At 45.6% G+C, this 13,995-nt stretch overlaps 1 protein-coding gene across 3 annotated transcripts in view; it reads left to right on the top strand.

The window, feature by feature from the left end:
- The window catches only part of LOC147642439 (uncharacterized), a 43,963-nt gene that overhangs the window by 19,354 nt on the left and 10,614 nt on the right, over window positions 1-13,995 (top strand). For all 3 annotated transcript variants that reach the window (XM_086806511.1, XM_086806525.1, XM_086806517.1), the window contains 2 exons: window positions 10,924-11,713; window positions 11,978-12,379. In XM_086806511.1, the coding sequence (XP_086662637.1) occupies window positions 10,924-11,713; window positions 11,978-12,379 (1,192 nt within the window). The remainder of the gene's footprint in view (window positions 1-10,923; window positions 11,714-11,977; window positions 12,380-13,995) is intronic.

The following is a 13,995-nucleotide window of genomic DNA, read 5'->3' as shown; positions in this document are numbered from 1 at the left end:
GGGACCAAATCGATATGTGTTAGAAGATTTACATTGCTACATGCTCAAGGTCGAGTGGAGGAGAAGGAGATAAAGGCTCATAGCCACACAAAAAACAAGGAGAGAATCTCACACGTATACAAGAAAAAATCTTGCTTATTGAGTTGCTTACACATACAACTTGGCCTTTGCACTTCATACAAATGCCTTTGGCATGTGCCTTTAAATAGGCTTGCTAGTGGCCTAGGGTTAGGTGGCTCCCTTAGGACCATTCACACCCACACACCTTCTACACCCTTGTTCACTAAGGCTCCAAGGCCTATATCTTAATACCCCCCCTCAATACTAGCCATAGAAAAATGTGCTTGGAATGGGTGGTATTGGACATATGAAAAAAAACTTGCCTTTATAACATTAGGCTTACAAGAATGTTCATGGTGGTGTGGTTATCTAGGACTTACAACTATGTTCCTAGAGTCTTAGAGGCAATGATGCCATCGAAGTCTTTATTTGATGTCGATGAAGATGTACACCTTAATGATGGTGCATCTCTTTGTGCTTGCTTGACCTCTTGTAGTTGACATGCTTTGTACATACATGCCATTGCTTCCACATGCTTTCCACAACCATTCTCACACAATGATCAACACAAGGCTGCCACCCTTGCTTAAGTGGTTTGCACATAGATGTTCCTTCAACATGCTTGATGCTTCTCTGCATACCATACCTCCTCCATGGGCAATGAGGGCATTCCTTAGAGTAATGGTTATGAGGTAGATTTATATGGGAAAGGGAAAGGGAACGTGTTACCACTTGCCTTATAGATTGGTCAAGGGCAGTGTCTACTCCATAATTACAACAAGAGCTTTTGTGCATGTTGGTTACATGATACCCATTAGGGTTTGAAAGTACAAGCTTAATGAAAGTGAGTAAGTGGCTGAGGTAAATGCTCAAACCAATAAGGTACATCATTCTTGGCTCAAGAAGGTGAGGGCATGGCTCACAATGTTGCCTATGCCTCTTACAAAGACAATGCCAAGAAATGTTTATCAAAAACATGACAATCAACAAGGTAGAGCACTTAGAGATGCTATGCTCAACCTTAAGACTCATCTTAGAAGATGAAAACAATGAGTTTGCAGCGGAACAACATTCCCTTGGCTTAAGCAAGGACTGTATATGGCTTATAGATTGCCAGTGCCTCTTACACAAGATAGCCATAAGGAATAAGATCAACCCCAAAGGTTCAAAACTGAGACTTAGTGCATGTCTCCTTCCTCAATTTCTCAACTCACACTAAGATAATGATTAAAAACCAGCAAACACCCTATCCATGGTGGCTGAGGATCAAGAGCCAATGACAGCTTACAGATGGCTCGTATGCTCGGCCACCAATGCTGAAGTAGAACTCCTCAGTGTCGAAGGACACACTTACGTTTGACTAGCACGACGTCCACATCTACCACCTTGGCCAAGGCTCTTCACCACCGCTCAGCTTCACCCGTCCCCAAATAAAGACTCAGAAGATGCAAGCGAGAAAACATGCCACCGCCAGTTGTGCAGAAGCTTCAGTTCGGTGCTCAGATCCAATTTTCTCAGAACAAGCGGTTGGCTCACCTAATGGCTTCATTAATGCCTAAACTTAGTGGCTAATGTGGTTAGTTTTGGGGTTGCGACTATGCCCATGCTCATGCTCAGACCTACTCATTTACGAACCTCTCCAGCTGAGGTGACAGCAATAGCTACGCACTTAATGTTGAGAAGAAAAGTAGAAGATAGTGACCTAGAGACCCTCACCAGGCTGTGATACCATGTTAGAAGATTTACATTGCTAAGAGCATGCTCAAGGTCAAGTGGAGGAGAAGGAGATAAAGGCTCATAGCCACACAAAAAACAAGGAGAGAATCTCACACGTATACAAGAAAAAATCTTGCTTATTAAGTTGCTTACGCATACAACTTGGCCTTTGCACTTCATACAAATGCCTTTGGCATGTGCCTTTAAATAGGCTTGCTAGTGGCCTAGAGTTAGGTGGCTCCCTTAGGACCATTCACACCTCTACACCCTTGTTCACCAAGGCTCCAAGGCCTATATCTTAATAATATGATGATCCTTAGGATGAGAGGGTGGGAGATCGTCCCTAAGCATAATCTTGGTGTTGAGACATGAGGTTTGCTATCTGCGGGACTAAAGATGAAGACGAGACAGTTGTTGTTGATGAGGTAGAAGCTGTCTGAGCACGAACATAAAGCAATGCTCTTTCCGCTCCCTTGCGGATAGCTCATTGAGCTTGGAGATGAGAAATCAAAGGAATGCCAAGAATGCTCCGATTCCCACGAATCGTGACAAGCTCAGGAAAACCTTTACAGATAGTAAAAGTGTCCTGTCCCCATTTGGGAATGGGTTCATACTGGCGAAACCATTGGATTCCTAAAATCATGCAACACCCCAAAAGAGGCGAGACAATGAAATCTCGCTAGAATGAGACCTTTTGAACTTGAATAGGAAAGTGCCGTGCCTTTTGAGAAATGTGGGTGCGGAGACTAGGTGTAAACCCGTCCACATCCAAATGATAGGACACTAATGTACAGCTCATTTTGGTAGCCAACTGGGGAGAAATGGCATCCTCAGAACTGTCCATGTTAAATAGAGTCAGACTACAAATAAGCTTGGATCAGGCTTTTTTGTGCAGCATCACTCTCACCCTCCTGCGTAGCATCAGGTACCATTGATGGCATAGGATGCATAGAAGGTAAGAGTTGAACTGCGTTGGTGGTAGTAGGCAGTGCCGGAGGAGCGAGAGATGCTGTGGGAACTGTGGAAGAAGGCGGCTTGGAGGCTTGCTTTGCTTGCCATTTCTAACAATCCTTCTTACCATGCCCAATGGTATGTTAGTAGAAACATCGGTTTTCTGACTGGTACTTCCTTTGCTGCTATGGAGGAAGATAGCCTTGATTGATGCTTGCTTTAGCCTTTTCCTCGGGGGTTTTCTTAGATTTGGATTCCTTATCCTTCTTATCCCTTGAACTAGAGCTAGACCTGTTTTTCTTCTTAGCATCTTTAGAAGACGGATTACTCTTCCCCGGTTGCGAAGCAGATTGCTGCTGCTGAGGCTTGGTACTGGACTGCAGTTGTTTTGACTTGCCTCCGTTCATCTTCGTTTCTTCATTTTGAGCGAGTCAAAGCTCGGTTATATGTGCTAGGTTCAAAGTTGCGAACTGTGAACCGAATGTTAGGATCCAATCCACGAATGAATTGATCCATCTTGGCCCGTTTAGATAACCCTAACTGCTGTGCTAAAGTGATAATCTTACCGGAAAACTCAAGCATGGGTGACCTGTTCTGTTTGAGTCCATAGAACCATAGTAACATGGGATGGGGGACGGGGAAAGGCAGGGAACGGGGACGGGGACGGCATATGGAATATGCAATTTATTGACTACAGTCTACAAAGCACACTAAATAAAATAACATTTATGTTTTTACACTTTGAACATTCAAGGCATCACTTTAAATGTGCAATACGTGGCGCAAACACCGAACAGGCGCTAATAAGACTTAAGTACACCGACAAAGTTCAAACATATATAAGCATGGAATGATGATTACTATCAAATAACACTAGTGTCTACAATGCACATAAAGTGCTGAGTCAAGACTCAAAAGTAAAAACAATGAAACATAGCTAAATGATAAATCATAGAGCTTGCAATGCTCAATCGGAGGCTGGAGCGTGAGAAGTACTAGCGTCATGATCATGGCTGCCTACATGACCAGTTTGAAAGGTAGTGGCATCATCCTTTGGGCTCTGTTGTGTCTCCACCTTCTCATTTCCCTCCTCTTGCTCCATCTCCCACTGAGTAAAGGGATCTGCCTTTGCAGTCGCACCCTTGCAAAGCATTCGCCAGTTTGCGCTTACAAAGACAAGATCATTGGCCTTTTCTACACCAAGGCGGTTTCTCTTCTTTGATGCAATATGGCTGTAAGAACTCCAAAGTTGCTCCAAGCAAGAGGAGCTTACAGCTTGGCTGAGAATGCGGATAGCCAAGTGTTGCAGCTCAGGCCCATCTGAACCATAGTCTTCCCACCACAAAGCAACCCCAACCTTCAACCTATCCTCTTGTGCATCCGCACAACCAAAAGCACCACGAAAGGACCTGTATGCAGCAAGCTGGTCTCTGATTTTGCGCCTAATGCCTCCATCTGGCACTAGACGATCCAAGATATGCCTCCAACCATCACTGACCTCTCTGTCACCCTCTTGTCCATTACCCTGAAACTCAGGGTCCACCATACATGCAGCTGCATGCATAGGAGAGGCATAGGAGTTCCACCTCGTCACATATAAGGAACGAATGTCCTCGTATCTGTATAGGCCTCACCATAGCATCAATGCGTTTCACATCCTCCCAAAAGGAAGTGCTCTTTGCATGCTCCCTGCATAATATGCCTATGGCTGTTGAAGCCAATGCAGAAGTGGTGAACTCGTCGCTGATGAAGAGTTGCCTCAATGCACCACTGCACTCCCTCAAGTGGGCCAGCATCAAGAAGTTGAAGGCAAATCGGGTGTCCGAGTATTTGAGAAGTGAGAGTCTTGTTGATTCTTGGAGAACTCATGGCGGAGGAACTGGTGGTTCAAGACAAATGTGACCATTTGATTGGCCTCCTGAATGATTGGCTCAATCCATGGCTTCTTTCTAATATCATTTAAAAGACTGTTCAAACAATGTGCCATACAATATGACACAGTCATGTGTGGATACATGCCCTCAATAATAGCTCCAGCTGCCCTATTTGCAGCCTCGCCATCTGCAACAAAACCCACCACACATTCCGGGCCCATGAGCTCAATGCCACTTGCCCACTCTGCTGCAAGCACGTCTGCGCTCTTCCCTGTCCCTGAGGCATCATGTGAAGCAATAAAGTACATCTCGCCACGGGAATATGCAACGAGACCATGGATGGACCGCTTTCGTGTGTCACTCCATGGATGGACCGCTTTCGTGTGTCACTCCATCCATCTGCAATGAGTGACACTCCATTCTTTGCCCATAGCCGCTTTGTGTTCTCTGCAGCTTGCTCGACAAGGCGCTTCTCCTTGTCGAGCAATGTGGTGCGCAGAGACTCCGATGATGGGGGGGTGTAGTTTGGACCATACTCCCCAATCCTCTTCACCATAGCCTTGAAGTACTCGGATCTGATTACAAAAAGAAACAAGTTAACTTTCAAGAATGAAACTTAGAAAAACCATGTCAAGAGGGAAGAGTCAAGGCTTACCTAGCAGTATGGAAAGCAATATGGTCATGGAAGAAGAAACGAGCCACAACTGTATCAACCTCTTCCTTCTTCTTAGGATCCCAACTTCCCTCAAGTGTACTCTGTCGCCGCGCGGGTGTGGGCATCGCAAAGGAACCTACACCATGTGGCTGTGGTGTAGATGTGGTAGATGCACCCCCTGACCGTGAAACAGACCCCTCAAGTGGTGTCACAAATGCTGCAGGATCCACAGCCACACGTGCCGGCCTTGCAGCCCTCAAAGCCTCATGCCCGGCAATGCGCTCAAGAAGCTCCCTTCTCTTTTTCGATGTGATTCCCGTGCAAAATCAAACCTCGTGCCCAGACTCATGCATAAGGTGGGCTCTCAAATGGCTAAGGGCTGATTGCTCGCTTAAGCCCATTCGACGGCCTCCCAAAACGAGAAAATGTTATCAAAGAGGCTCCTACCATGTAAGAATCCATTCTAAGAATCATGAATGACATCCTGCAAAATTGGCTGCAATCTGATGCTCACTGCCTTAGCAAGAATCTTATATGCAATCCCAAGTAAGGTGGTAGGTCTCAACTGGCCAATCAATGTCTTATCCCCACTCTTAGGAATAATATAAATAAGCCCCTCAGTGAGAGAAAAAGGCATAGAACCTGTGTCCGACATCTCTTGGAGAGCCGACGTGATCTCAACCCCAATCTCATCCCAAAAAGTAATGAAAAAAACAAGGGAGAGGCCATCCTCCCCTGGGCACTTACCATGAGGTAAGGCATGAAGAGCATGATTGAACTCCTACATAGAAAAAGGGGGCATCCAGAGCGGCACACATCTCCTCAGTGATCAAATGTAGCAATGCATTCCAAACCTTCCTCTGTGCCCTGTGTCTCAAATGAGAGTGCGGCTCAGCACTAAGAAGCTGGCGATAGAAATCAGTGGCAATCTCTCTAACCATAAGAGGATCTGAGTGAAGAGTGTCATGTGAATCCTACAACTGCCTGACACTATCTCTAGCATGAGATGGGCCGTGAGTAGCAAAGAAATGTTTGTTGCATCTGCCACCCATCTATGTCCAAAAGGATTGCTAGGCATGAAAAAGGTACTCCGCGCGCTGCTCAAGAGAGTGATGAAGTTCTGCACCCATTGAGCATGAGGATGTTTCTCGTGCTCTTTCTGTAAGGCAGCTAATCTACGTCTAATAGCCCTTTCTAAATCCAAGGCCTCTTGCCTCTTAGACAGGGCACACGTGTGATAAACATTACCAATATCATTTAGCTGTCAAACAATTTATTCATTAGTTTAATGCATATTTTCCTTTGGCAATGCTAACAAATCCGCAAGATAAAGTCCACCTAATGGCTCCCCACCTTACAGGTGAGGCAGTCACTTGGTGGCAGCATTGGTCTAGTTTACATACAGACCCGACCACAAGTGTCATAGCTTTTCATTGGGACACCTTCATCCATGACCTGAAAACCAGATTTCTCCCTCCCCAGTATATGACCAACCTCATAGATGACTTCTATGCGTAGTAACACGGTACGGAGGGGGACGGAGGGCCGGGACGCGGAAACGCCGTCCCGAATCGGCGATTCGTTCCGGCACGACCTGGGGACGGAGGGGACGCCTCAGGCAGATGCATCACAAGGGGACGCTGTCCCGAGAACGGCGGAACGGGCTACGCAAGTCGGGGACGAGACTGGAACGGGACGGCCCCGCAGGGCACCCTTTTTTTTGCTGTTTTTTTGCACCGTTTTTTTCGCTTTTTTTCTGCCATTTTTTTTCGCTTTTTTCACTGTTTTTTTTTCGCATCTGCCCGTTGCTTTCCTCCCGTTGGTGGCTGGCAGCTGCCCGTTGCTTTCCTCACGCTGGCCTGGCTGCCATCACCCGTGACTTGCAGGCTACAAGGCTGCACCGCCATGAGCCTATAAGGCTTGTTCTCTCCTCTCTCTCTCCCACTCTCTCTCTTGGCCAGCCGCCCCACTCTAGAGCTTAAGGCTTAAGCAACAAGCGCTCTTAGCTCTAGCCTCTCTCTCTCTCTCTCTCTCTCCCCCACTCCCTCTCCCACGGGCCACTCTCTCACTGCCACCATTCCCTACGCCAGCTTTTTGAGGTAGCAGACCAGTGCATACTGGGGAGATTCATTCTAGACATACAGCGTCACAGAGAGACATCATTACAGGCTCAGACAGCTCCAAAGGGGGGACGACACACACAGATTACTACATTTTTTTAGAGATCCACCCCACTCCCAGCCCCTACACAAGAGGGAATTACTCTCCAGAGAGCAGAGACACTCAGAGCCCGCAGGAGACAGAGAACACCTGGCTTTCGGACACCACGTCTCTACCAGAGAGAGGTGACAGAGATCAGAGCTCAGTTTCACAGAGAGGGTGCGGAGCGACTGGCTCGCTTCAGAGCAGACCCAGGCATGTTCTTCAGGGAGCTGTGGACACCCCCTTCATGGATGTATACCATTTTATACCCCCAGTATGGTACAGGATGGAGCTAGCTAGGTTGCATATGATGATTGTATACTCCATGCATATAGCTTTGCATTCTCCTAGTAGTAGAGCTCCATCCCCTCCCCCACTCATTGTACTTATTGCACACCCAGATTCAGCTTTTTAGTTCAGTACTTTTTCATTTTGTTGGGATGACAGAGGATACCCCACACAAGTACACTGATTATAGGCCGAGTTCGGTCTTTTGGAAGACGTTAATAAAATCTTTCTTTCTTTCTTTCTCTCTCTCTCTCTCTCTCTCTCTCCCACTCCCTCACTCTCTCTCTCTCTCTCGTCTCAACCCGCAAGCTTTCTCTAGGCTCTAGGCTCTAGGCTGTAGTCTCTCCCACTCCCTCCCTCTCTCCCTCTCTCTCTCTCTCTCTCTCTCTCTCTCTCTCTCTCTCTCAACTTTCACTCTCTCTCATGGCATCTTCTTCACAAGCAACCTTCGGCTCCGCACATCGTGGTGGTGCTAGAAGAACCGATGGTTGGTCATGGTGGGAAGAGGTTAATGCCAACCGCCCTGGAAGTGGAGGAGGTTCATGCCCGTGGTCTTGCAAGCTTTGCCCCTATAGGCGGACGAGTGGGTCAGACAAAGCTTCTCTTGGATTTTGAGAAGGCCTATGATAGAGTGGATTGGGACTTTCTTGAGGGTACTCTTAGCCATATGGGCTTCTTTCAAAGATGGATCAAGGGAGTTTCATGCATGTATCGTGATGCCCACAATAGAGTGCTCGCTTGTGGTGATAGAGGAGAGCGGTTTCAGATTTCTCGCTCAGTACGTCAGGGTTGCCCTTTAGCCCCATTATTATATATCATAGTTGCAGAGGCGCTTCATTGCTGGTATTTTTGGATTGAGGTTGCCTCTTCGTAGTTAAGAGGAATTGGTTAACTTTGAGTTAGCTGATGACATAGCCATGTTCTTGGAGGCTTCACATATATGCTTATGTTCCTTCCGGGTAGCACTAGAGGAGTTATGTTTGGTAGCAGGGGCACTCATTAATTGGCACAAATTTGTTGGTTTTTGGGTTAGTGATTCACCAAGAGTTGCTTGGGGTGCAGAGCTTGGTTTTACTTGGATCAGTAGAAGATGCACTGCTAGATATTTGGGATGCCAGGTTGGGATTGATATTTCTCCTGCACAACAGTTTGCTTTGGTACTTATGAGTATCTGGAAGAAGCTCCTTCATTGGAGCTTCATGAGATTAGATTTAGCTTCCAGAGCTTTGGTGGCTAATCAAGTATTGCTTGCCTTAGCTTGATTTATTGCCTCTTGTTGGTGCTTCTCTCGTGCGTGCATTGGTCAATTGCAGAGATTGATCCGCAATTTTCTCTGGTCGGGTTTGGATGGCACCTTAGACACTCGTGCCAGGGTAGCTTGGCTCATAGTTATTCAGCCCAAACGAGAGGGGGGCTTGAATATTATCGATCCGGATGTTCAGTGTAGGGCGTTGCTTTGCAAACTTGTGGTCATAGGTTTCCTACCAGGCACTGAGCCTTGGAAGGATTTTTTCTTGTCTTAGATTTCCGGATGTACATCCTGGGTCGAGAGAGACTGGATGCCCACCACGATTTTTGTTCACAGAGGTTGATATCAAGGCACCATCTTCCCCTCTTATTGCAGCCATTGTCAGAGCATGGAGAAGCATGAGATCTTATTTGCGACAAAGGCTTCCCAGGTCTTTGGATGAGGCTGACCGATAACCTATTATGTGGAACAAGCTCATCAGGGATGAGGCCGGTTGGCCACTTCGTGCATCTCGTTATATGCAATGGTCAGGATGGGAGAGATGTGCATACACATTTCTTGCTTGGAAGACCTTTAAGAGTCTTCCGGAGGATCGGAGAGTTGCATCCATTTAGCATCTTAGGGGCTCTCGCATTCGTATTGATCAGATTGATGCAGTTATTCCGCATGAGTGGCTCTTTTTTATGGAGACTATCATTCGAGTTGGCTGGGAGTTTTTTCGAGGATATGCATTGCTCTCTTGGGCCAGGAGGCTACAAATTGCATCATTTACTCTATCATGCCTGGACGGAGATTGAGGAGATGTAGTATGGAGGAGATCATCCCAGATACTAGGCTTAGTCCAGTGAGGATTGTTGGTCGTTCGGGGAAGCATTGGTTCATTGACCCATTTCTTCCTTCACGCTTTCCCTCCTTGCTTTTGGTTTAACATAAATCTCCTGTTTTGAGCCTGCTTCTAACCTTCCAGTCAACCCAATGATCTGTTGGGTAAATGTCTCGTGTAACCCATGAAGCTAGAGATGATCTCTCAAGGCCAAGTCCTTTTCTTGAGCACTCGGAATGATGTCCAGGGTGCGCGGGGCTCATTCCTTGATAACCTCCCATTCCCAAAGCTTGTCCAAAAGTCCATAAATTCTCGTAAATCTGTATAATACTGATAACTGCTGGTTAATCTCCAAAATGGTGACACATATGGTGGCTGCCTTGGGATCACAAGTTGTAATACTGGTAAATCCTGAAAATGGTGACATGTATGGTGGCTGCCTTGGGATCACACGCTATAATGCTTCGGGTTGGGAGGACCAAGCCGTGGGCAGGTACTGATTGCGACTAGTGAAGGATCTATTCATGGAAAAAAAACCTCCGATTTATGACACAAGTTGCAGCAGACAGAATGCTAGAAGGTGGCAGGATTCAAGACTTTAGGTGGACTTCATAGTTGTGTGTGAACTTAGCATTTTCATAGTGAAAAATTTGCATCCACGTGTGGGTGAAGGAATGGGGGAGACATGCTGTTTTATACGTATATGAAATTATCATGGCTTTAGTACAGATACAGCAGATTTTACTGTGTTGTAATACAATGTCTGCCGTACTTTGTTTACATGTCTGACCTATCCATACGTACTTTTTGTCATGGTTGAGCTAGTAACCTCTCAATTATGGTGTAGCATATGAATCCCTCATATTAGTGATTTGGCATTAGAAACGTTCTGAATCACATATCAGCTCTCTTGCTTATCCACCACCCTTGTGCATATATTACGTAGAGAACATGCTCATCATCATCATTATGATTTTTCCAAAAACAGCATGTAAGAGTGTTACTAAGTATCCAACATTTCACCTTGTGTATGTGCTGTCTCTGTGAATCCTTTCTCATTCTGCTTCTTGTATCAACACAAATTTTGTACAAACTACACTTGTAGGTGCACTGTTGACCGTGTGTTTGTGAGGGAGGGCATCAAAGAGAAGCTTTGCCAGCAACTTGGAAAACTCATTGAAGACCTGAGAATAGAAGTTCCAGTTTCTAGTTTTGAAGGTGGCATTAGCCTTCTTGATGTACCTGGCACGAATGATCCAAGGGTTCTGCATCAGCGTGAAACAAGAGACGCCATTGATCGCACATCCCTGATTTTACTGGTTCTGGACAAGTCTGTGATCGATGTCCAAACACAAGAATCACTTGTGGAAAGTCTTCTGCTGGAGCGGATGTTGATGGATGAAACTGCAAGATGTAGTCTAGTTGTTGTGGGCATTGCAGAGAAAGACAACAAGAAGGGCCAGTCTCCAAAGGATCTAGTAGCTGGATTTGATCCAAAAGAGAGTATCCTGAAGACTTTGAAGAAAATTTTCTTGAAGATAGCATCAAGGCTGTGCAGGAGCAAACGGATTGAGAAAGAAGATGCACTGAATAGAATAGAGAGCCTTTTTGCAAGCTCAATATGTCTCATTCCAGTTCTTCCATTTTTATGTGCATCCCTTCATCTAAGCGTTTCCAATCGACAACTGCACCAGATTTACTGTGAGTCTGAAGGCCAAAACTGTTGTCCCTTATCAATGAGCAGGGAGGAAATAAGGAAAGGGTGCGTAGAAACCAACATACCTCAATTACTGGAGAAGGTGCACTCTGTTCGTGTGCCACCAAAGTTAGAGGAGCTTCATCACTTCATGACCTCTACTATGGAGGGTTTAAGTGTGTTGACACAACAATCTGTGGTAAGTTGGAATGCTTACCCGTATCTGCACTATCAGCCTTTTGCTCTATGATTTCATTTTCGAGGCAGTGTATTCAAAATGAGCAATTTATAAGGATAAATGCTAGTTAATAGATCCATGCAATTTTAAAAGCCCTTCCTACTATCATCCAGTAGACCAGATTTGTCGGAAAGATATAGTGCCTTTACATAGGAATTGGATTGGCATTCTGTAGTCTAAGGTCTTCACAGTAAGTATTCCATTCTACACTTTTTTTTTCTGCAGCCAGATACTTCATACGCCAAGTTTCTGAAAAGAGAACGGGATCAAGCAGTAAGTGTTGCTGCAGAAAATGTTTGCTTTCAGGGCTACCCAGATGGTGATCTAAACACACATCTTATAGAAAATATGCTAGACAAATGTGCAGACGAGTGCAGACTTGTGCCTGATGACATTCAGGGTATCATCAACAATATAGGGGAGGAACTATTGCCTCAATTACAGACCGGACGGTTCTCACTGGGGCCTTTTATTGTTCGTGGTTTTCGGCCAGAAGTTATTGGGCAGAAGGCCAATGACCTCATCGAATCAATTAATGGGGACTCGCAATGTTTCATCCAGCTAGCGTTTGAGCATCTAAATTCTTTGAGGGGTGATGAAGCTCGCATTGATGCAAGTTTTGACAAGGTAAACTTTCTCATCGCTGGGTGTTTTGCAACAGTGTGGCCTCTGTTTAATTCTGCCAGAGGAATGGGTGCAATGATTAAGAGCCTAACCTTGAAAGTCCCGTAAGGTCAGGATGCATGGAGAGACAAATGAAAAGAGGAATTCTCTATCATGTTTGAGTCCTTGAAATGCCATGCTTTTCAACGGTTTGATTGCTCTTATTTGCTAATGTTTAAAACTTTTTGAAAAGGTTTTCATCTCTCTCTCTCTCTCTCTCTCTCTCTCTCTCTCTCTCTCGATTCCTCGCCCCTAAATTTCGAAGATGCACAGTCATGTCTTGCTTTCTTGCAAATAATGACCACTTTGTGCAACACCAAGATCTACCTCGCTACTTTACAGGTAGATCTACACACACACACACACACACACAGACACACACACACATTTTTTTTTTTGGGGGTGAAACCACTGTTTATATTAAATCGTAAACCTTTTTTTTTTTGAAACCACTTTTTATATTAAATAGTAAACTGTACAGCGCGCGCGCCCGCACACACACAGTGAAATCCATGCTTTTATTAACAATAACTTATGTACAATACAAGAGATGGAATCAATATAATTCCATCTTCAAAGAACTTCAGAAGCAGTGGAAAAACACCTTGAATAGGCTAAAAGCAATGTCCTCCAATTGTAAGTAATCATGGAGGGATTGTCGCAAATTCATCTTAAAGTAAGCGTATGTCTCTAGAGGCGTTTGCCCAAACATAGCATTGTTTCTCATCTTCCATATTGTCCATAGAGCCCAATATCTAGTCCATAGAAAGAAAACATCAAAATCAAGAGAGTTGAGCACACTAGTCCCAAATATCCAGAATTTCTCTTGCTTGGAAAGCATTCTTGTGCTATCGTCAGCCAATCGTCGAAGAAACTCCCTTGTCTCCAAACAATGCCATAATAGATGTGGTACGAGCTCCACTTCTGCAGTAGGTGGCTCTAGCCAGACAACAGGCGTTGGCGGAAGAGCAAGGCGAAAGGGGGGGGGGGTGCTGCGCATTGGGGGGTGCACATAGTGAGGCAAAGTTAGGGGGCAAGGAGGGCAAGGCGATGGCAAGAGGGTGCTTGGCGCAGGGGGGAGCTCTAGCTACGAACGCTTTGCCCTCTCCCTTTATGTGTCTCTCCCTTTATGTGTTTTGTAATGCCTTGTGTTATACAAGGTTCCATTGTCCATATTTTTTCCTTGCTTGTGCAGGGGGGGGGGGGGGGGGGTTGTAGTTTTTGCGAGGAAGTCCTTGGAGTTGGCAGCTATGGTGGAGCTCCTTTTATCATGCCTTGTTGACTTGAGGTCCAGGTGTTGGCACCAGTGATGTGTAGTCCGGAGGTCATCATTGATGCTGTTATTGGAGGTCTTCTCGAATATCACTTAACCTTCTCTCCAAGGGGGTTTTGTTGGGGTTTCGGAGCTCTCGTGTGTGAACCACCTCTTAAAGTGTGAGAGTGTGCTTATGTGTGTGAACAAGGGCTTATAGCCACCAATAGGTTGTGTCAAAGATAAGGCTAAAAGCATGCACTTGAGTAGAGGTGATCAATCAATCAATTTGTTCTTGAGTCGTGCAATGTTGCGTACTCTCTCTCTA

This window comes from Cibotium barometz, chromosome 1 (genome assembly GCF_041138505.1).
Source record: "Cibotium barometz isolate CiBa-2024 chromosome 1, ASM4113850v1, whole genome shotgun sequence".
NCBI classification, from domain to species: domain Eukaryota; kingdom Viridiplantae; phylum Streptophyta; class Polypodiopsida; order Cyatheales; family Cibotiaceae; genus Cibotium; species Cibotium barometz.
The sequence above is the reverse complement of the archived record's forward strand: the minus strand, read 5'-3'. Positions and strand labels throughout refer to the sequence as shown.